The sequence below is a fragment of the Meriones unguiculatus genome, chromosome 7, assembly GCF_030254825.1.
Source record: "Meriones unguiculatus strain TT.TT164.6M chromosome 7, Bangor_MerUng_6.1, whole genome shotgun sequence".
Classification (NCBI taxonomy): Eukaryota; Metazoa; Chordata; class Mammalia; order Rodentia; family Muridae; genus Meriones; species Meriones unguiculatus.
Window position 1 is genome coordinate 79,159,603 of NC_083355.1, and position 24,550 is coordinate 79,184,152.

Consider the following 24,550-nt stretch of genomic DNA (forward strand, 5'->3'; position numbering starts at 1 on the left):
GGCTCTCAACCTTCGGGTCATGACCCATTTGGGGGTCACATATCAGATATCCTGCATTTCAGATATTTACATTTCAAATCATAACAGTAGCAAGATTACAGTTACAAAGTAGCAAAAAAGTAACTTTCTGGTTGGGGGTCACCGCAACATGAGGAACTGTATTAAAGGGTCACAGCATTAGCAAGGCTGAGAACCACTGCTCTGTAGGATCTCCAGCAAGTCACCTTCCACAACCCTAAAGTGCAGTGACCTTTATCACCTTCCACCTTGACTGAGACAAGTCTTCTGTCTCCTGCACAGGCCAGGCTAGCCAGTGGAAAGCGTGTGGCTTCTCCTGTCTGTTTCCTGCCTCCTGGTAGGCACACATTGGGGTTACAGACCTATTTGCACTGCCGCTTTTACATGGGCTGGGGCTCCGAATTCTGGTTGGACATGCGAGGGAAGCTCTGGCTTGCGGAGCACCTCCCCGTGCTTGTTTCCTGTGGGTGAGACCTCTCTTAGTATGTGCTGAGGTAGCTTTTGGGGTATGGGTTTTCTTCAACTTGGTTTTTCACTTGATTGTATCAATTGGAAATAATTCCAAGACAAAATATGGTTGTAACTAAAAAAAAGTACATACCTCCTTACAAACACTTTTATGGTGAAAATTCAAAGGGTACAGGATAGAAAGGCACAGTTTCCCAACCCTTTTTTATTTTTGAGGCTATTGCTACTAGCATCTTGGTATATATTCATAAATCATATGTTCTGAAAGCACCCTGTAGTACTGAAGTGCATAGGGTGTGTGCTTGTATGGCATTTGAGCTTTTTTTTTTTTTTTAAAAAAAAACTTATATATTTGGATGCCTTGGTCTGTGTAATGGATTCATAATATTCTGTTGTGTGAACATGCTATAATTAATTTCAATATTTCCCTTATTGGCGGACTCTTGCTTTTCTATTTGAAAGGCTCTAATCCCTATAGCATTTTATTTGCCATTATCTTCAATTATGATAAACATTTACAGAGTGACTCCTGTTTCTGGCACTAGACAAAGTACATTAGGCCATGTGCTTGAGTTATCAGCATCTAACAGAAAGACACAGGCATCAAGAACTTAGACCTGCGCACGAGCTAGAACAGGTAGGTGATGATCTATTCAGCGTTTCTGAGTCAACCCGCAGGAGGCGGAGGAGAATTTGAAGCAGGACTTTAAAGGATGCATGAAGGCTGACAAGATGGCTGTGCAGGTAAAGCCACTTGCCATCAAGACTGATGACCCGAGTTCAGCATCACGAATGTGCATGTTAGACGGAGTCTGTTCTTTCCTTCTAATTGTCCCCAGTCTCCGCACACGACTGTGACACACACATACTCCCCTGCCCCTGCAATAAGCAAATTAATGAGAGAAAAAAATAGAGAGCTTTAATGTGAGAAAAAAAAATAGGATAATGAGATTTCCTAGGGACCAAAGAAGAGACAATCATTCTCTCCCCCACCCCCCATGGTTGGTGTTTATCTTTGTGATTATAGTATAATCACAACATTTCTTCTCCCTTCCCTTTCCTCCCTCCAAAACCTCCCATAAACCTGTTCCCGCTCTTCAAATTCATGACCTGTTTTTTTCTTTTTTCCACTAATTGTTATTGCATTCATATATGTATTTTCATGGACATATTCCTAAACATAACCTCTTGAGTACATATAATGCCGTGCTAGGCAGCCAGTTGGTAAGCTCTTCTGAGTAAGAACACTTCTCCACTCCCAGCTCTCCTCAGTTGCCTGCAGTTCCCTGTGTAGGGTTGAGGCCTTAGGGCTTTTCCCCATCCAGCTTGGCGTGTTCATTGGTGTCATCCTTGTGCAGCTCACATTTGGGCAGTCATGTTGGTGAGACTTGATGGGTGCAGCTTCTGATGTTACTAGGAGACAATCTCACAGCAAAGCTCTGATCCTCTGGCTCTTACAATTTTCTGGTCTCTCTTCTGCAATATTCCCTGACCCTTGGCAGGAGTGTTTTGTAGATGTGTTCATTGGGATCAGGTTGCACAACTCTACATTTTGATTGGTTGTGGTTTTCTGAAGTGTTTTCTCTCTGTTGCAAAGAAAAGTTTTAAAAGCAGTCATTCCTGAGGAAAGGAGATTTCATAGAAAGACTGGCCATCAGCTGGGCTGGTCAGAGGGCGCGCTGTTGCAGGGCGTGGTGGCTGGAGCTGCGCCATTTGTACACAGTTGGCCTAAGGAAGCATTCAGCAAGTGAACGGAAGGACGTGGCTTCTCTGCCCAGTTGGATGCCAAGCCTTCCCTGTTTGCTGAAGGATCCACACATTACCAGAAACACAGGGGGCTCTCTTTAGAATTGGTTTGATTTTTCAATTTTCTTTTGGCCGTCATACTCAGCCATGTCATGTCTTCTTTTCACAGAGTTTAGTAATATCAAGAAATAGGAGAGAATTCAACCATGGCCCCAAGGAAGAGAGGTGGACGGGGGATTTCGTTTATCTTTTGCTGTTTCCGAAACAATGACCACCCAGAAATCACATATCGGCTTCGGAATGATAGCAACTTTGCACTTCAGACGATGGAGCCTGCGCTGCCCATGCCCCCTGTGGAGGAGCTGGACGCCATGTTCAGTGAACTCGTGGTGAGTCCCGGATACCCATCTATTATCGTTGATAAGCCAGGGAAGAAGAGGCGAGGCAGTGGGTGGGTTGGCTTGCTTTGCCGTCATGTGCTCTCCATGTCTGAATCTTCAGTGTCCTCACTGAGCTGTGAAGAAGTGTGTGTGTGTGGGGGTAGGTGTGTATTAAAAAAAGTCACACAACTCTACATCCAAAGGGTTTGTTGCTGCTTCAGGTACGCAGGAGAGTTCAACGTTCGGTGTTCACATAGTGGTAGGTATTCTTCCACAGTTTCTAATTCATCCTCATCCTCAAATTTTGATTACTCTACGGCTGTTTCTAGTTCACCCTCAATTTTCCTCAGGTCTGTATTTCTGTGTGTAAGAAACTCGTGCATCTACTTCACACCTTCTGGGAAGCCCCAGTGTTCACCCACACCACTCCCAATGTGTAGTATTCGTGCTATTTGAAAATTAGTCATGCTTCCCAACTTGCCTTTGATCTTCAGTGTAAGACATTAGTACTTAAGTGCAGTATCATTACTTAGACTAATGATAGGATTGGAGCAACAGCTGTTGTGGGAAACTTTTTACAGCTACCATCACACTGTAGAGGCCTACTGTCCTCAGATGACTGACATAGCCACGGTTGGACCTGTTCATCAAGAGATGCAAGTGGGCTCGTCTCCTTCACTTCACATTATGGCATAATTTAAAGAGAGCTAGCGTAGGGATCAGCAAGACCCTACTTCAATTCACTACTCTGATCTCAGCCAAAAGGCTGAGAAGCACTTAACATACTACTGTGAGTTTATCTGCCTCGGTATAGAAAGTCATGTTACTTTTCTGGGCCCATTTTCTGAAAAGTGTAGTGGGACACCCATCCTCAGGATTGATGCAGTGTCTTAAGCCAGAGTGGGCCACAGCGGGTAGGGTCTAGTGCCTGACTGTGAAAGGTACCCAGTGAGGTCACAGGAGTGCCGGATCCTCGAGGGCAGCATTTCCTAGTAGAGTTTGTTCTCACTGGACCACGCACGTGTGTGGCAGGATCTAGAGAGAGTGGTCTCTCGCTGGGCTCTTAGAGCAGAAAGTAGGCCGTGTCACTGCCTGCCAGGGGGCCGACAGTGTTGTTCCAGCTTTTACAGATGAGAATTCAGAAATAGGACGGCAGCCAGCACGAGGGTCTGTGGAGCTGAGGCTCGCATTGTGGTCTCCTCAGGGGAGAAATGAGCCTATTTTTGAGGAGCGTTGATTAGGATAAAAAGAGATAGCTTATGGTTGCATGTTTATGATATTGGCTATTTTATCCACTCTCCCTTCTCTCCTTTATGAAGAGCTTTATTTTAGGTCTCAAACTAAAAGGCACAAACCAGCTGTGATGGGGCATGCTTGCAATCCCAGCACTTGAGAAATGGAGGTAGGAATACTAGGAATTCAAGGTCATCTTCTGTCCTACAGTGAGCTTAAGGCCAGCCAGGGCTACTTGCACGCACACACACACACACACACACACACACACACACACACACACACACACACGTGCTCACCAAGCTCAGGGTATAGTTCAATTGGTAGGTTCCTGCCTAGCATGCAAGATGCCCTGATTGTATGACTTTTCTCATCACTGGAAAAAAACTGACACAGGGCACCTAACCTAAGGGAGGAAGAGTCTCTTTGCTTTCAGTCTGAAGTGACAGGAAAGCATGGCAGCAGGAGCTGTTAGTCACCTGTGTCTGATCTCAGGAAGCAGAGATAGATGAGCATTTTCTTCTTTGTATTGGAATCTTGCTGCCCACACTCAGGGCGGGTCTTGCCTGCTCAGGTAAATCTTTTTGAAAACATCCTATAGACATACCCGGGCCTGCGTATCCATGGCAATTCTAAGTCTTGATGAGTTGGCACTGAACTAACCATGACAGCTGGATTCAGTCCCCAGCACTGCATAAACTCGCTCTGATGACTCAAGAGGATCAGAAACTCAAGGTCATCCTAGGCATGATGAAACAAAACAAAACAACACACACACACACACACACACACACACACACACACAGAGTAAGGTAGACTTGGCCTTCAAAAATGTGATCTGTTCAGTTGCTGTCGGCAGCAGAGGGTCTAACACCACCAGAGGCACAAGTGCAAAGCTCTGCAGGGACCATGTGTGTTCCTGTTGTGGGGTGTACCACAGGTGGTGAGGAATATGGTCAGTGAACACTCTCCGAAGCAATCGATCTGTCACGGGAATTATTAAAGGCTGGGAGGAGGGACACAAAGCCTCTCAAGCTGTCGTCTCCTGTGCCAGCGAGACCTCGGTGGTCTCAACAGCAAAGCCTCACCCTGTATGAGTGCTGCATGCTCTCCCTGGGTCAGCTGCGGTTCTGCCCACTGCCACCTGCCTTCCAAGAGCAAAGGAAGCAGCAGGCTCTAAGGCATAGCCTGCAAGTAGCATGTCACTGCGACCCACACCTCATCGCCAATGCTGATCACATGGATGGGCTTGAGAACACAGGCTAAGGAAGTGTCATTCTTTTGCAGGAGTTGGCACCACTAGTCACATGGCCAAGGCTGAGGTCACTGAGATGGATGGAGGATGCATAGTCCTCTCCCAGGGAGGGGCTGTGAGTCATATGCCATGTTTCCTGCGGAGAAGGGCAGTAACGGTGCATTTATGGCCTGGTTTTAGTTCCTGCTCAAAGCTTTTACAACTGAACATGTGTCTGAGGAGAGGTGTGCCACTGGTAGCTGAAGATTTTGTAGATTGTGGGGCCAGTCAAGAGGTAGCATCCCTGCATATCCTGCATCTGGGTTCCCTTTAGCATGTTCTGCCAGACTCCTGAGAGACCTACCCAGGAGCTGGCAATGGCATCTCCATGTACGCCTTGGAGAATGCTTCTCTGCATTCAGAGGGAGAAAATTCCACTCTCTGCTTATTGATGTCTCTATTGTGTGTGAGAAAATTGCCTACAGCTGCTAGTTGTTAAAGAACCAATGCCAAACCAGAACTTTAAGCCAAAACCATTGGAAAACAAATTATCTTGAGGTTTGTGTCTGTCCTGGTGAGTGACGATGGATTTTTGTCTACCTCTGACTTTAGGGACTTACACCACAAATCCTTCCAATTGCCAGGGGAGGCCTGAGGCTAGAGAGGTGGGCTCAAAGCTGTTGGAAGCTTCTTCTCTGGGTTCTCCTGAACAGTTACAGAAGTAATCCTGCTGTGATCTCGTGCTGGGAAGCGGGTGGTGGCAGAGAGGGCCTGGTTCTTCAGTCAGTATTGCTGGCCTCCTGCTCAGCCTGCAGGCTAGGGGAATTTCTTTCAGGGCAGGTTCTATTTGAATTTGAGCTGGATTCCTTTTCTGTAAAATGAGTATCACACCACCTCAGTGAGATAGTTGATGTAAAGATTAAAGAAGATAACTAAAACAACAAAAACCAGACACAAAATGCTGGCACCTAGCTTGACCTGGTCTTACAGGACTGAATTCTAAGCTGCTTGGGAAGTTGAGGCAGGAGGATCCTAAGTTCAAAGTCAGTCTGGGAAGCTTAATGAGACCCTATCTTAAAATAATGCTTTGTATGAATGCTTTGTATGTATCTCAGTGCTTTGGAGTAGCATACGAGAGGGCCTAGGTTCAATCACCAGTACAAAAGAAAGAGAGGGAGGGAGGAAGAAAAGAAGAAAGGAAGGAAAGAAGACAGGAAGGATGGCATCTAGTCTACAATCAAGTGCAGCAGGAATGATGGGAGATGATTCAGGTCTTTTCTGAGGACAAAACTTTCAGCAAATACCCAAATTTCCACCTTTCTTGGAAGTTAATCTGCTTGCTGTGTGAGCCCTGCCTTGCTGGCCCCTTTCCCTCTGCATCTGCTAGAGAACATCTCATTAGAGCTGGTTATTGTGAGGCCTACTTTCCCTTATCCTGTCTGATGAGTCACTCATGACATTCCTAAAAAGTGATACCAAGTGACTGCAGCCTAGCATCTCATTAGCGAAGCAAACCCAGAAGGAGGTTGAACATGGGGATCTTTAAAGAAACAGCCAGAAAGATGTGCCTTGTCATAGCAGTCTCCCTGCACAATCAGGGCAATAAGAATTGGAGACACCTGGCCCATATAATTTTATTTCTGGTGGTGGGGATCAAACCCAGGGCTTTGCATTTGCTGTACCGCCGAGCTCCCCTACCCCAACTGCTGTCCCTTTAACTCGTTGCTTCTTAGGGTGTCATTCCACAGCATGCTTACCTGGTCGCCATGCCCACCTACACGGAATGCACAGTTCTAACCGCGGCCACCACCAGAACCAGTCTAGACATTTCTGCTGCCCTTAAAATACCCCTCATATTCCATCCATCATCACTTCCCATCCATCCTGAGCCCCACCATCCCCTGGCAGCTGCTGAACTATTTTATGTCTTGAAAAATTTGCTTTTCTTGGACAGTTTGAACAAACGGAGTCACAACATGTAGACCTTAGTAACTGTCGTCCTTCACGTAATGTCATGATTTCAAAATCCCTCCATTGTATGGATGCCAAGTCTTCACTTCTAATTATTGCCAATAGCATTCCATCATAGAGATACATAACGTTTAAGAATCCATTCAACATTGATGGCCATGTTAGATTTTTGTATTTTGCCAGTTAAGGATATTATGAAGAATGCTGCTATAGACATGCATGTATTTTGCATGTTAATGTTTGTGGTGCTCATGGGTACAGACCCTCAAGCAGAAGTGCTGGGGCCTGAGAGACTGTGTTTAACTTTGAGAGCTGGCAGAGCGCTCTGTAGTGGCTGCCCTGGCTCTCATTTCCACCAGCAACCTATGACGCTTCCAGCTTCTTTTAAAAATTATATGTATTTGTTAGTGTGTATGAGAGTGTGTGTGTGTTAGAAATGTATGTGTGGACACATATGCTACACCTATGGCAGTCATAAGACAGCTTTGTGAAGTCAGGTTCCACCTTCATGTGATTTCTGGGAATTGAACTCAGATCATGTTCAGCAAGAACCTTTACCCTGCTGAGCCATTTTGCCTGATACACATACATACATACATGTATATATATAATGTGTGTGTGTGTATACACACATATATAAAATGTATATATATACATACCCCAGTTTCTCGACATCTTTGCCAACACTTGTTTCATTCCTCCCTTCCCACCTGCTTTTCACTATGTTCTGTTCTACAGTGTATATGTGTGTTGCCTAAAATAAGGTTTCCTGTTAATTTCTGACATTTGTGGCTTATTATAACTAAGTCAATGACAGATCTGATCAATTGATGCTGTGTTTTATGCCATTTGAACATAATACCCCCCCATTCTCTACCCCTGCCTGTTTTCCCCAACCCCACCATTTCCTATTCTGTGCTGTTTGTCTAGATCAAAATCAAGAGCACAGCTGGAGTGACAGCAGTACTGCCGTAAAAATAGACGCAATGTGTTCCTTCCATAAGCATTTAAAGACTTAGATTATCTCATCCCATGCATTTGGGAAGCACCGCACACACAGCCCTTAACTTGTCTTGCCCAAGTAACTTGTATTACAATAGATTTCTTTGAGGAGGAGCAAACAATGTGTTCCTCACCAACAGATTGATTATTCTGATGTGAGTGTGTGGTAAGTGCCTGTCTGTGCTAGATCCCACAGGGACACAGCTCCGTCCTTGATGATGCAACCCTGTCACATGTGACCCAGTGCTGAGAGAGGGGCCCTTTTCCTGTCACATGTGACCCAGTGCTAAGAGAGGGGCCGCTTCCTGTCACACCAGTTGCTGAGAGAGGGGCCGCTTCCTATCACATGTAATCTAGTGCAAAGAGAGGGGCCGCTACCTGTCACTTGTGACCCAGTGCAAAGAAAGGGGCGGCTCAGGGTCAAATGTCCTTTTCTGAGAGGAGAGGATTTACTCACGCAATTTTCGTGATAGGTCTTCCTGGAATAAAATCCCAGTTTCTCTTCGAGTACCACTGTTCTTTGGCACGGGCATAGCTCAGTCTCTCCCCCTTTCTCTACTAATGTGCATTCGTACCTGATTTCAGAAAATACCCGTCAAATCCTTTAATTCATTCTTTGAGAATTTCATACATATGTACAGTGCAATTTGATCATGTCCACCCCCTGTTTTTCCTCCAATCCCCCCTGGCCAACCCCCCGTCCTCACCCCCCAATCCTTGTCTAAAGTCCAGGTCCTCTTCTCTTAACCCAGTGAATCTAGTCATTGCTGTCCCTGTGTGTCTGGGTGTAGCACCATCCACTGGGGCATGGTCAACCTCCTGCCCTGACAATTCCCCTTCCCCCACAGCCCTCAATGGTGGAAGACCCTCAGTTAGAGACGGAGCTTTGTGAGCCCCTGCCCCCTCTATGCTGGGATAATGACTTGTCTGATCTTGTGTAAGTCTCGGGTAGGCAACCACGGTTGCTGTGAGTTCATGAGTACAGCAGCCCTGTCATCCCAGGATATAGCTTTGCAGTAGTCCTCCGGTGCTGGTTGTTGTTTTTCAACCGGACACAAACCTAGACACACCTGGGAAGAGGAAATCTTATTTGAGAAATGCCTTCATAAGATTGGCCTATGGGCAAGACTGTAGGCCATTTTTTTATTTTTTTATTAATGATTGAAACGGGAGTTTCCAGCCCACTGGGGGCAGTGCCACTCCTGCAGTATATAAGAAAACAAGCTGAGCAAGCCAGTAAGTGGTGCCCCTTGGTGGCTTCTACTTCCGTTCCTGCCTTGAGTTCCGGCTTTGACTTTTCTTGGTGATGGTTGTTTTCTGGAAGTGTCAGATGAAATAACCCCATTCTTCCACAAGTTGATTTTGGCCATGTTGATTTTGATGCTGTGGTCCTTCTGACGGCAACAGAAACCTCACGAAGATACCTCCCAGTGTCTTACTCTTACGTCTTTGTGTCTGCTTCTCTGCTGTGTTTCCTGAGCCATGTGGGTAGGGAATACGATATGGTTGTCTTGTTTAGACATGTGCCTGCTCCACAGTTACTATGAGTCTCTGTATTACTTGCTGTCCACTGCAAAAATAAGCTCTTCTGATGAGTATTGAAAGCTACACAATTTGTACTGCAGGTAAGTGTTTAGAAGACAGTTTGATACATGTCTGTTTAGAAAAATAATAGTTGATTCTCCCTTAGGTCCTATGTCCTTTCCAGTCAAAGGTTTTTCTTCCTAATCAAGGGTTCTTGTCGGGTTTACAGTTCTAGGCATGAGTGCAGCCCTGTGCGGTGGGCCTTACATCCAATCAGAAAGGGTCTGGTTACTTCTGTAACATTCCTGTCACTATTGGATCAATGAGCATATGTTACCAGATAAGTCATTATTGTAGCTGGGTAAGACAACTGATGACCTTTCTCCCGCAGCCGTCATACAGCATCTTTCTATAAAAGTCAGCTATTAAGGAGGAAAACTCTGAGTCAGTACCAAACTAATTTCTCCATGTTTTACAGTTCAACTGGGTGGTGTTTGCAATAACAGTGTCTTACCACCATGTTCTGGTGAGCAACCAAGAGAGATGGCAATAGGATGTTTCATTTGGGAAGTTTATGGGACCTCCTAGCAATTTAATGAGTAGTATCCTACATCTAGAACTCTGCCTTAGCATTATACATCCATATAGGTCATTCTGTTTAAACTGGTATGTGTGTGTTTTATTTTATTTTGTATTTTTAGAAACCTGAGACTACAGATTTTATTGTTAAAAAAAAAAAAACTCCACCCCCCCTTTTTTTCTATTGAAATCACTTCTCTTATTACCAGACTATTATAGCTCCTTTTAATAACAAAATTCTTCTATTATCATCAGAATCAGTGAGAAGTTTCATCATGTTTTAGCTCCTTATTTTTAAAAATGTGCCTTTGTACTAAGATCATGGCTAAGAATAGAAAGTTTTTCACGGGAGCTATTCAGTTCCTTGTCTCCACTGGAAGATGAGAGAAAATGGGTATCAGGAACATGTAAATTTAAACTGACAGAGGGGAAAACTCTGGTTTGAGGAGTCATGGTTTTGGTCTATTGTTTTTTAATTAAAGCATAAAAGATTTCTGGTAACCAATCAGAGGAAGTCAGATTTTATATCTAGAATAGATTCAGAGTACTCAGTTGTCTGGAAGGCAAGAGCCAGAATCAAATGAAGGAATTGGTACTAAGATTGTTCTAGTTCTGTGAGTTTTGTTTTCACCCGATTAAATAAGGACAAAAGAACCTTCTCTTAGCTGAAGGACAAGATTAGTTGACAGTGAAGGAAAAAAAAATTGTTGAGTAGATCTTCTAACGACACTTTGCATTTTTGAATAAATTAACTTGATGAGTTCTTAGAAAAAACTGCTTTAACGCCAGTATGACAGTATGCATTATATCACAAAGGGAGGTGGCCGTATAGATACGGACTTACATGAATGCCCCACTAAGATTCCTGTGCAGTTGTGTGAGTTGCTGCCAATGTGCAGTTGGTTTAAAGAAGAAAAAATGTTCTCAAATTCAGAACTTGATAAACAGATTGCTCTGGCCCTGAGAACAGCCAGTGGTTTATAATACAGGCGAAGGTTGGTCTGTGTTGTGTTTTTGGACATTGCATTGCTTTTAAAATCAAAGTAGGGCAGTTAGCAGATTTCTATCCCAGCAGACTTTATGTATTTCTTTGTGCTGGCTTAGACCCTGTCTGCTTGAAAGTAGTTCAGTGGTCAAAACGGCTTTGTAAGTTTCCTTCTAGTCCTCTGATTCACCAAAGCTTCAGGAAAGACTATTCCTTCCAATCTTTTGTGTATTTTGTCTTACCAAGGTCATTCCAAGACATTTTAAAATAAGTTATTACATTTAGATTTTTGATTTCATGGTTGATATGGTGTTGTCTGTCTAGTTGACATTCGTCTCTGAATTCTTTCTAATATTAGATCAAAGAGATGGAGTGAGAGGACATAGAAAGAAACAGGAACAGATTGTTTTTAAATGAAGCAGCGGCTGGAGCGGTGGCACCTGTCCCAGGCCAGGAGAGGTGGAGACAGTCATCTTTGTTGTAGCATAGACTTTGTGGTCTCCTTGGGCTATGGGAGAGTGTCCCACAAAAACAAAACAAAACTGTTAAACTATGAATTAATAATGCCATTGACAAAATAGCTTTCGATCTTTTTGGTTCTGATCAGTTCTATTAAAATGAAATCTAAAGAAACCTTGAGTGATATATAACTGCTTCCTGTGGGCCATTCTTGAAGACCTGACCACTTAATTAGCCCTTAAGCTCCCAGCCAGGCTTCTGTGCTGACTTGCCAGTCTGTACTCTACCCCACTAAGACAGTTCTCGGGGCTAAAAGGTCAGGGGCCTAGTTTGATCTCTCTACGTTGTAGGCTTTGGGTAAGCTTTCGAGTGTAATTTTTTTCTTGTACTTATTTTTTTAAAGTTTGTTATTTGACTATTTCATACATGAAAATAAAGCATTATAATTATCCCCCCACCTTACTGTTTTACAATGTGCTCTAGTATTGGTAGGAAGATCTGTGAGCTTGAACATATAACTTCCTGAGGATTTGTGTTGCTGCTGTGGGAATCATCATGACCATCACTGGTTCTCACCACACACGTGACCCCAGCCCAATGTGAGAACGGCATGTTTCAGTTCTAGATTATCTGTGAAATGTGCTCACGGCGGCACTTGGAGCCCTCCACACTAACCTCCCTGTTCAGAGTGCCTCTGCTGGCAAAACTGCCTCTTGATTTGTGTACTGGGAGCTCAGTGGCCAGCTCTGTCTTCAGTTATGCTTTTTCTGGCTCATGGATGAAGAGTTGGAATTTTCTTTGTTGAAAAAAATCCCCCTTTTAGAAGCTGCATATTTTTCTCTTATCCAGTTTTAAATGGATTTATTAAAAACACCCTACAGCTGCCAGTTTCTTACTTCTGCACATTGCAAAATTCAAGAACAAAGTTCAACTCAGTGACTGAAAGCCAATGAAATAAACGTAGCGGTTGTTGTCTGAAAAGATGGGCGACTACCAACTGCAGAAGGAGCCAGAAAATCCTTTCCCATTCTCTTGACAGTTAACTTGAGTTCATTCTTCAGGGGCTCATGTTTCCTGTCAGTCCTGGGACACAGATGCCCCTTTGCACTTTCAGGGAGCAGAATGGCGCAGGCGTCCCTGGCAATCAGACGTTCCTAACTGTTGGATCTGTGGGGCCTGGAACTAGTGCCTAGTCCAGGGTTCTCTGTGCATGCTTGTCACCTGGGTGCTGTGTGAGTGGATACTGGTGTGAAGCCTAGCATGTGAGATTTGTGGTAAGTACTGGAGAGAGAGAGAGAGAGAGAGAGAGAGAGAAAATCCATGATTGCTGAGTACTCTCACTTTGTGGCTAATTTTTGGTAAAGTTGGGCTGATGCTTGGCCTCCCCACGACACACACACCTGCTGTCATCTTATTTACTCAGCTTTCTTATTTGAATGTTACTATGGGAACACCAGAATGGCCTGCAGGAGGAGGAGCAGATTAAGAGAACAAAGGTGAGGAGGTTTAAGAAATCCTTTTACTCTTAAACCTGTCTACCAAGGGCTAGGGAGATAGCTCAGTCACTAAAGTGTGCCACGAAAGCTTGAGGGCCTGAGTTCAGATCTCCAGTACCAGCATGAAACGCAGGTATAGCAGTGTGCGCCTGGAAGCCCAGCTCTGGGAAGGCTGGTGGACTGCCAGAGGTGGCTAGCTGGCCAGTCCTCCTGGATCCGTGAACTCCAGGTTCAAAGAGATAAACACCTGCAGGCACATGCACACACACCCGCATGAGCACCGCCCCCACGACATACGGAGAACACAGTTTCTCCTGCGTGTGCTGCATGGTGAAGTTAGTCTGTAACTCTGCTGTGGGAAGAGGCTCTGCTAGATTGTCTCTTGACCCAATTAATGTTGAAACGTGTCAGAGGAGCTGCCAAACAAGTCCCTTGAGTATGTGGGAGGGGCCTGGGCTCTAAGAACAGAACTGGCACGAGAAGGAGGGACCTGCAGGGAGCTCTGGCTGCAGCCTCCCAAGGGCTCTGGGGTGTCTTACCAGTCTGTCACTTTACAGCTGGCTGTCTCTCCATCCACTTAGGAAAACACTGCTTAGACATGCTCCATACTAAAAACTTGCTCAACTAAAGTTGCACTAGATTATGGTTCTGAAAATGGGTATTTGGGGAAATGAGTTAGCTATCTAGAACAGTTGTTTGGTTTGGAGGACTGGCGAGCTGCTGCTGCTTCAGGCTAATTAAAAAGTTCAAGTTAGCCTAATGAATTTCTGGTCACATAAAGAAAGCTGAAGAACTCGGTAGGTTTAGCTGTAGAGTTTGTCTAGCAAGCAGGATATAATTTGTATTGTCTGCTAGTAAGGGAAAGAAAGTAATTAAAGCATTAGTAGTAAGGTGCTAACCATTCTGTTAGCCTTTGCTTGTGGAGTTTCTCTCTCCCTGTTTGCACGTGCCATATGAAAACATGTCTCTCGGACACAGAACATCCCTGGTAGGTGGCAAGTCACCCTACGGCGTCCTGCATGATGACTGAGTGTGCTGGCAGGAGTGCCACAGGCTGGAAGCCCTCAGGATCCGTGTGTACATGTGCCTATGCCCTTTCAGGATGGGCAGCTTTTCTGTTGTCATTTCTGGCCTTCCTGAGTGGCTAGGAGGAGGAGTGTCCCTCTAAAGGGTCAAACATCATATGTAATTGTCATATTCTCAGGGTCATTCGTGACTAAGTTTTAAGAGACATTAGCAATTCCTGACCCTTGGGCGTGATGGTCACAGGTCCTGGTGGGGCTGGATATTTTTAAGTTTAATGAGTTATTGCAGCTTAATAGTATATTCCTCCATACATTCATAAAAGTGATTTTTTTTTCTATCAGAGTATCACACCTCCACATCCACATTCCTTGTCTGTTTTTTTTCCCGCTTGATGGGTACTTGTTGCATTGTCCTCTGACATGTATTGCTGCTCCTGGGGTTTGACTTCCAGAATTGTGGAGATGCACTATGGGAGAAGGGGTTTCCATCCTGCAATGGGGGTATATGCGTGAGGCAATCCAGAGAAAGAACAGAAGAATTAGAAAAAGGTTAAAATACAGAAGAACCTTGGGTGGGGCCTGTTTGCTGAGGGCCATTTTGTAGGAGCAAAGCAAGGCTTTTTGAGTAAATAGGCTTGGGAGTTCTATGAACTCTCATATTCAGTCAGATGGAAAGCTAGCTTGTCAAAGGCCATTGAAAAGCAAAACAAAACACAACAAAACAACCCCCCCAAACATAATAAACACACAAATGGCAAGTGGATAAGCAGGGTACCCCAAGGGCCTGCTTTAGTGTTTCCTTCCTTGTTTTTCTTACTCTCCACCTCCTACTCTGGGATTGTGTAAATGCCCTCCCAGCCTCTGTCTAAATGTACATTTGTGTGCATGTGTGGGTGAGCTGACCTCATTAGAAATAGACTACCGAATGAGGCCAGGAACTCTGTGTGGGGCTGCTGCACTCTGTAGAACCAGTAGGCTGTCCGAAACCTCAAGGAAGCTGGAGGTTTTATATGTAATCTTACATTTCAATCACTGAAAATCTCCGAAAACAGAGTTTGTCACAAGGTACTAATCTTTCTACTCATTCAAGCCCTTTATTGTATATTATTTCAAAATTCCTTCCCTTGCTTTATCTAACACATCAATGCGTTTCCTTGTATTGATGTGTCTCATGCCAATTGTTTTCTGATTTATGTGGGTTTCTCTATGGAGCTGCTTGGTCACACTGAGGTATAAGTTTAGGGCCAGTGAGGTTTCTTTGTCCACAGTCTTTCAGAGTGGAGGCTTAATAATATGTTTTGTTAGGGCTAAGCCTAGAACTGTGGTTCCCACAGCTGGGCTTCCCTCAGCACTCTTTTCTTCATTTAAAAAAGTCTTTGTTCAAGATATTAGGAAAAAAAAATACATTCTTTATAAGTATGTGAAAGGACGGTTCCCATCTTCTTTGCGAGGAGCCCTTTCGGAGTTTTCTGTGGGTTTTAGTTTTTAGGAAACCGGCTTTCTAGGGAGAGGGATGGTACTGAGTCAGCACAAAGCCTTATCTTGTCACTTACTAAGTCACTGTCATTTAATATCTTTCAAAGATCTATCCCAAAAGAAAACAAAACTGAAAACTTTTGTGGCCAGTATGAGGAGGAGACCATCCAGGCTGAGGTGTCGCTAGATGCGTAAGCAGCCTCCGTGCTCCTGGCTTTCTGCTAAGTTCAGTTGTTGATCTTAATGGGAAACATAAGACCCCAGGACTCCTCATGGTGCCACTGCTGGGAACAGAAGCCACACCCAGGGCTAAGCATATCCCCTGGATGGTGGCGTGCTTGGCTAGAACGCATAGAGCCCTGGGTCCAGTCTCTAACATCCAGTGATTGCCGAGCGGTCAAACCCACCTAAACTCTCAGCACTCCAGAGACGGAGGCAGGAGGAACCACAGTTAGGATATCCTTGGGTACATAGTGAGTTTGCAGTGAGACTGGACTACATGGAAACCTCAATAGCAACACAAACAACTCTCACCTGACAGGAACAAGAAGGGTCCTTATTAATAGTAATACATCACCTAATTTAACTATTATGTTATTAATTAATTAACCCTTGGAGAAGGGTTGACCTAAATGTCATCTATACTAATAAAGTTTTTGAAAAATTTCAGAGGAAAGATGATATTTCATGGAAGTGATTTGTGCTGCTGAAGAAAAGCAGTGTGTAAAATGGTGGACTTGGTGCTGGCTCTGAAGGACACACAGCTTTCCTTTCCCCCTGCACAAGCTGCTTTCCAGTCCCCTTCTTCGTTTAGAGCTCACTGGAGCTGCCACTGGAAGTGCTTCTCCTTATGTCAAGTGTGCTTGATGTCTGTCTCTGCTGCTAGACCGCCATTTGTTTTCCTCTCGTTCTAACAGCACATGTGTCTTTCTGTGTGCGTTTCTGAAGTGTCATTGATGTATAATTTACATGTTATCAAACAGTTTGATGAGTTTTAATAGATGTATAGTCATACAGCCATCACCACCCTTAGGAAAACAGATTGTTCTGACTCTGTGAGATTTGTTTGTTAAAAAACTTAAATAAATAAGAGGTGCCATTTGAAATATAAAATGTAGTGAGCCCAGTTCCATGGTTGCTTCTTTCAGTATCTTGACTAATTACCAAAATTTCCTGTAACATTACTTTGAGGTAATCTGAGAGCCAGAATGATTTTTAATTAGTTTTTATTCCAACTGCTTACTCTCCCTAAATTGTGCTTTTCTTTTTCTTTCCCATCATCTAAGTTGTATTTACCTCCCTCTCTAGTAGTGTGCCTAAAGAATAAAGTCTGGAAAAAGAGGAGGCAAAAGCAACTCAGCTGCTTTATAAGTCAATAACATCAAGACGGCTGACTCAATAAGGACCCGCAAAACACGAATGCAAAAGACAGGCAGTCAGCACATGGAAAAGTTAGATTCAGCACTAGCTGTCATTAGGAAAATGCAAAATAAAACTACATGAGCTAGCTCCTGACATAAACCAGGGTTGCTCACATTGAGAGGACATGACACAAAGTGTTGATGAAAATGTGGAGCAACTGGAATGCCTTATTTTGTCCCTTTGCCAATTCAAAAACAGTATTCTCAAGATTTGTACAAGCCACACATAATGGCTCATGCTGCAATCATTTGGACAGTGGAGGCAGGCAGATTGCTACAAATTTGAGGCGAGTCTGAACTGAAAAGCCCCCTATCTATCTTTGTAGAGAGGTTATAAATACCTTGAAGCCAGAGTGTCTTATTCATCTTTGCATTCTTTATGTTGTCTGGCTCTGGTCCTAGACTAGGTAGGACAATGCTGATGAATCCCTGTAGGTTTTGATAGCCCCTTAGAATTATGCATTCTTGCTACATCATTAAAGTTGGATGAGTCAGAGTAGCGAGGCTTTGGAATGGACGAACGAGGGTCTCGTTATACTCTGTACATTGTGTCTCAGTACTCCCGCGTCTGCTTGCCTGCCTGGGAGTCCACCACTGACCTTTCACCGTGTGGATAAAGACCAAGTCGAGAGAGGCTTCTACAGCTGCTGTTGTAAAAGCAACTTTTATCTCTTGATTTAATTGTCATCTCCAGGCTTACTGCCTCCATCTGCTAACCTAGGCCTTGTCCTGGAAGCGTCTAGCCTCTGTACAATCTAATCTAGGTCTAGAATCTTTTTAGCCTCTGAGACTTACTTCTGAATAATGCTGAATAAGCTCACCCTTTCTTTTTGAATTCTGAATTCTGGCTGGCTGGTTCAACTCGGCTGTTCTGTCTCAAACTCCCCTCCAAGCTGAGTGATTGTCTGTCTTCTCTCAGTTTCTCACTGATGCTCTGCTTTCCCTCAAACTAATTCTAGCAATCTGTTCTAATCCTCTGGCTCCTTCTCATTTTCTGGCTCTCATTTTGTCTTCACCTGTGTTTAACTTGTTCTCTTTTCAACCTGTTCCTATGAAACTCTTCTGGTAAAACTGTCTCTGACTTCCACAGTCTAATCTGCCAGAAACTCATCTCTACTTGCTGCCTCTTAACTCACTGACTCAACAGAACTGCCTGAAGTAACCGTGGAACCCAGAGAGTACGTGCCTCTGTCTCCTGAGTGCTGGGATTAAAGGCATATACCACCAGACCTGGACAAAAGCTTTTCTTTACCTCAGACTTTTTCTATACCAGGATGGCCTTGAACTCAGAGATCTGCTTGTCTCTGCCTCCTAGGATTAAAGGCGCATCTGTATTCCAGCCAGATCGCACAGACCTAGAAGGTCTTTGGATGTGATATCTTACCAGAGCAGCCATATTCTGAATTAAAATTCCTCTACAGCTGTTTACTGGTGCTTTCTCCCTATTTAGTTCCCGTTGACCATCTCATTTCCCTGGGGAAGCCTTCCCTGTACCAGCTTTCCCTCAACATGTGATCATCTTCAGTTATTATCCGATTTCCCTCAGTCCTCATGATCAGATGACTTCCTCACTATCCTGAAGCCTCTCCCGGTGCCTGCCATTTAGTAGATACTCAGAACAAAATATCTTTGCTCCCATGAATGAATTCCTGAGGTGACTAGAGGGGTGCATTTACATCGTGTCTTCAGATGAAGGCGTTGAAGGTCAGAGGCCATGCCACCTGCCTAAGATGCGTAGTCAATAAAAACCTGACCTGCAACTCAGGCACAGCTGCCAATGAAACTTGCCTCTTGCTTCTAGTAGACACCTGATGAATGCCTCTTCATGCCTGTTTCTGTGACGTGAGTCTACCCGCCTGTTGCTGGGATAGACAGCACGGCGCAAGAGTACAAACTCTGTAGTCACTGTACACTTAAGTCCCACCTTCCCTGGTGGCTAGCTTCTGTGCTTGGGCCAAGGTCCTCAATCATCCTGTGACCCAGTTTTCAAGAAAATAGGTTAGTAATAATACCCATTTGGTGGGCTTGTTGTAGGAGTTAAAATCAATTAATCCACATAAAATGTTACAAATAGACACATGGAAAATGTTAAACAATTGTTAGCTATTACTGTCAGAATACATTTTTCCCCATGCCCTTACTGTAGATCAAAGTTCTCTGTGGGAACACAACAGCAACTTGTTTTTATTCTGTGAATATTTTCTGTTGGCATTAGACATTTGTGTTCTCACAGTATCCACAACTCAGCAAAATTGTGTGCTATCTCTCCCACGCTGTGACTTTCGAAGTTTTAGCATTCACACCTTTCTTCACACCTATATTCAAGAAAAAAGTGTGGTAAATGTGTGCTGTTAAGAATGCTGCTCCCTCAAATCAAAAGCATTTTCCCAAACTAAGCTGGATACTATTGAGCAGTTTGATTAGCTGAGCTGATTGTTGAGAAGTGATTTATGTTCCTCTTGTTTCCTCTGTTTTTTAGAGCAGGTGTGACTTACAGGAAATTTAAAAAGGAAGGAAAATCATTACTTCCCATATATATAAAGTTGCATGCCAGAATTTTAGCATTTTAAACATGCTCTCATAATGGAATTTTCTGTACAAGTTCCTCATTCCTTCCCTGGTTGTTCACTGTTGATGTTATTAACAGCCAGCTTCTCATGGACTATGGTGTGTGTGTGTGTGTGTGCGTGTATGTATGTATGTATGTGTGTACACATGTCTGCATGTTCTCATGGTTTAGTAACTTAACTGTTTACCTCAGTCTTAAAATAAGCCACCAACTGATTTGTGTTCAAGTGAGAGAAATAACAGCAGGACAGTTGTCACCCTGTGCTAGGCATCACTGCATGGTTTGTTGTAACCAGTCCTTGCAGGAGGAGTGGTCTGCCTGTTTCGGAGAGGCAGCAATGACTAGATGGGATTCATAAGCGGGAAGCTGGCCTGTGCTAGCCTCAGGAGGGACAGGTGTTAATGAGATACAGCAAAGAGTTAATTAGAATCAAGCCTGGCAGAGGAAGTTTTATAAATGGAAGCCTTCAAGAGGCCAGCTGAGGAGTGGGTGATTAGTTTTCAGGCATCGTGGAAGTAATGAAGATTCTGGACTGGGTACTTGGAATAGCACAGGGATTATTTTCAAGGCAGTGGCTCTAACTCGTGGTTTCTAGATCAGAACATCAGCAATACCTTGGAAACCTAACAGAAATGTGCACCTCCCCCCCCCCCCCAGCCAAATGTCAATCATCAGAAGCCCTCTGGTGATTCTGATGCTCATCCAGGATCAAAAGCAACAATGACTGAAGAGAGCTCCAAGCATGCTGAATGGATAGGACTGGAAAGGCAAGGAAGAAGTGGGAGGGGCTGTGCCTGAAGCCCTTGGGAGGTCACCGAGACATAAGTAGGTTTGGCTGGTCCCACTGTGAATGAAACAAAGGGAAAATCATTTCTAGGAGGATGTAGTGGGCCTTGATGACTAAGTGGTCGTGGGAGTGTGAGATATAAAATAGGAAGCCAATGACCTGTGCCTGTGTGTCCCTGAGCATGACTAGCAGCAGATACACATAAGCCATTCAGGAGGGGAACTTGCATTCAGAGATCATAACCTTATTGAACCATAATTTATAGCTTTTATCTTACCCACACCCAGCCGTCTACAGCTCTCAACTAGATAACCTTCCCTGTGGGAACTAAAATGAACCAGGCACTCAATACCAATAATCACATTAACTATGGATGGAGTTACTAAATGCCAAGACTTTGTCTCTAAGCACTCCGTATTCATTATCTCCTTGCTGCTATTCATTACTCACGAGTGTCTGTAAGTTGACTTCCCATGCTCTCCACCATCCTAGGCTTAATGTCTCTAAGCACTGAGCGGAGAAGCTAAGAGTCTGGAACCTGCAGGCATACAGCTCTGGGCTTAAAACCTAGCCACATCGTTCAGCAGGTGTGTAGGTGGGGGAAGGGCCCAGTCTTCACACTCCGTTCCCCTCAGCTCTCACAAAGGGGAGACTGTTACTGTAAGGCGATGTGATAATGAGTGGCAGTCTTTAGGTTCACTGTGAGAACCAAATAGGAAATGCCCGCCTGTACATAAAATCTTTAGGAAATATTAGTTGAGAATTATGGTGATGATACCAGGCGCTTACACAAAACTCTGTTGACTCATCTTGTTAAAAAGTAGAAAGTTCGTAGCACTGGAAAGATGTCTCAGTGGTTAAGAGCACTGGCTGTTCTTCCAGAGGACCTGGGTTCACTTCCCAGTACCCATGTGGCAGCTTACAACCATCTATAACTACAGTTCTAGGGGAGCTGATACTTTCTTCTGGCCTCCGTGGACACTAGGTGGGCATCCAGTGTACAGATACACATGCAGGCAAAGCACTCATGCACAGAAAATAATAATGATAAATAAGCTCCTTGACCTGTCACTTAAGACCGTCCACACACTGGTCATGCTTTACTCTTCTCATTCAATGCTTTGTGTAGGTCAGTGCTTCAGCTAAACTGGCTAGGGTCCCCCTTATGTACCAAATTTATTACCCAAACCTAGCCTTTGATTTTGGTTGCTGCTTTAGTTGGGTTTTATCACTATAACAAAACCATATAAAATAACGAACCTATAAAACGGTTTATTCTACTCACAGTTTGGGAGATCCCACTACATGATCCTTGGCATCAGCATCGTGTACCTGAACCAAGGCAGCATTATCATAAAAAGAGCATGTGGCAAAGTAAAACCATTCACATTATGGCTAGGAGACACCGGGAAGAAACATTGGTCCCTCAATCCCCTTTGGGGCTATACCCCAATGGCCTAAGGTCAGGTTCCTTCTAGTATCTACCTCAAAAGGGATCTGTCAGCTTCCAGTAGTGTCACCCTGGGGAATAGATGATGAGTACATGGACCTTTGAGGGCATTCAGAATCTAAATTACAACAGTCCATCCACAGATGCATTTTTAGATAATGACTGTAGAGTTCTTAGAAAAAAGATCTTGGAGTTTAGTAAGAACTCAATCTGTAGTAAGTGTTAGTTATTATTGGTATTGAGTGTCTGGTATATTCCTATCATGTCTAAGTCATCCAGTTTGTTTGTTTTTTTATAATAGCTGTCTTGTCTGGAAGGTTGTCAGCAGCAAACCCTCATCTTTAATATGATTAATCCTGAATTCCTGTGGCTCAACACCCTTACAGCTCAGTGGACCATTGGTAACAGCTAAGGTCCAACCAAGCCATTTTCCCCAAATCTTGAGCACCTGTAGTGCTGTGCTCTGTCTGTATAGTGCTGATGTCTGACCCCATGCTATGAGATGCTTCATCAGTAGTGGGAAAGCTCACCTTGAAGTAGGCCCCATCTGTTTTTAAAGTATGTGTTGGTGAATTGCTTTTCTTCTTGATGATACTGGTAATATTTTCTATAGGAATCACATTGATCTCTGTAATACTAATCATTTTTATTCTTTTCAGGATGAACTTGACCTCACAGACAAACACAGGGAAGCCATGTTTGCACTTCCAGCAGAGAAGAAGTGGCAGATATACTGTAGCAAGAAAAAGGTAAGATACCCAGGTTTCCTTTGCTCTTACATTTCGTGAGCAGGACCCAGAAAGCTCTTTGTGATGACCAGTTTGGACATGTTGTGCTGTGGCCTAGCGACTCTAAGTACTGCTCTTCAGATGTTATTTTTGTGAGCAGGCCACTGGGCTCACGCTGTTACCCATGTGAGTAACTGAGACCTAGAATAACATAGGATGTATGAGATAGGAGCATCTTCCATGCTCCTCACACAGCGGAGTGGGGTGAGTACCATGGCTTTATGTTTACATAATGTAGTAAACTTCTCGTTTTGCTGCTTCGAGAGTGTGCCCTCAATGTCCCCATAGTCCGAAGAGCTCTTCAGCCATTTCACATTCCAAAGGGAAAAATGAGCAATGGGAGTAAAGGAGCATACTGTCCAGTGTGACTTACTATGGTACATGTGTGAGATCCGCAGGGCAGCTTCCAGGAGGCAGTTCTCTCCTTCCAACAGGGTTCCAAGAGTGAAGTAGGGGTGTCTGGCGTGCACCTGGGTGAGTGTTTTACTCGCTGATCCATCTCACTGGCCCTCATTTCAGGAGTTCTACCTCACTGTTAGGAACGTGACTGTACCTTCATTCCGGGCAGCCACTTACAATTACAAGCTGGTGCTGTGCCACCTCAGGAGATGGGGCGAATGACACTGGGGGCAGTGAAACCACCAAAAGCCTTTCTCTCTAGCATCCATGGCAAGAGAATGGAAAATGAAGTTCTCTCTCTGTTTCTTAAAGGCCTGCACCAGATTCTTAAACCAGCCCGACATGCATTCTCCCTTCGTTCCCTCTGAGATTTGAACTAAATGTGTTACATGTCCAGGTCGGAGCTACTGCCTGAGAGAAAGCGCCAGCTCTTTCTAACATGCAGCAGACACCTGGATTATGCACTCTTGACCTAGGGACCCAGCAACAAATGTCAGCAGTGCAGCCTTAGATGCGGTTTGGAGCCTGTGTCTACTTGCTTGGCTGTCTCTCCGCACCTCCGCCCTGTGTCACCGGTGGGCCCCCTGCCGCAGAGATTGCTCCTTGTCTCAGTAATCAGTGAGTTCATGTGCAGATTGCTGTAGCTGACATTAGAGGCTGTGAGGCAGTGTCTTCTACTGACCCTGTGCAGCTCGCTCTTCTCATACTTTGTACTAGCCTAATAACACCTTCCTTCTCTGGCACCATGACGATTGCCACACAATGTAAAGCATATTTAATTGTTCCACCTGTGCAGTTTAAATGGCGTGTCAGCTTTCTCTTTGGTGGCCTTTGCTGAAAGATCTGTCCAGCTCTGACACCTCAGGATCATCGTGGAGCCAGCTTCAGACCAACGGAGGATATAGTCCTAAAGTCTCCAGTGTCTTTGTCAGTCACTTACCTCCCCTCTGCTCTGTCACCTTGGGCAGAGAAGAGCAGACTCTTGTATTGAAAGGTCCTCCATAGCTCAAGCAGCGTGTGTCCTTCACCAGAAAGAAATTTAAAACTGAAAAGATGTATTCAGTCTTGCTCTGATGGATGTATACGGTCATCTTTGTTCCTCAATTATTTGTTTATGTCATTCATTGATAGTTTGTTTGTATGCATGCCATGGCACTCATGCGGTGGTATCTGCCGTGTGAGGCCCAGGGATCAAACCCGTGTTGCAGGCTTAGGGGCAAGTGCTTTTGCCTGCAGAACTGTCTCACTGTACACAGTGGAAATGGTCTACTTGGTTAATCCTAGTGAAGATTTTTTTTCTCCCCTCTAAACTGGGAACATTGCAGAAATCAGGGTCTGAGGCTATGTCCCAGAGGATGAGAAAGGAAATGCAAATGGGAGCAGTTTACTGGGGGAAAAGTTTTCTTCTTTCTCATATTTTATTGCATCCTTGACAGCAATTACAAGTTAATCATGGAAACTACTGCCTCTCACATTAGAAAAGGCAAACACTAAAAAAAATAGTAATGACCTCAGGCTCACAGCTGCTGTTTATTTTTTA

At 44.2% G+C, this 24,550-nt stretch overlaps 1 protein-coding gene across 1 annotated transcript in view; it reads left to right on the forward strand.

Moving 5' to 3' along the window:
* Positions 1-24,550, forward strand: part of Daam1 (dishevelled associated activator of morphogenesis 1) — a 160,529-nt gene that overhangs the window by 62,106 nt on the left and 73,873 nt on the right. The window contains 2 exon segments of the mRNA XM_021645505.2: positions 2,402-2,621; positions 22,483-22,572. Coding sequence (XP_021501180.1) covers positions 2,439-2,621; positions 22,483-22,572 — 273 coding nt within the window. The 5' untranslated portion in view covers positions 2,402-2,438.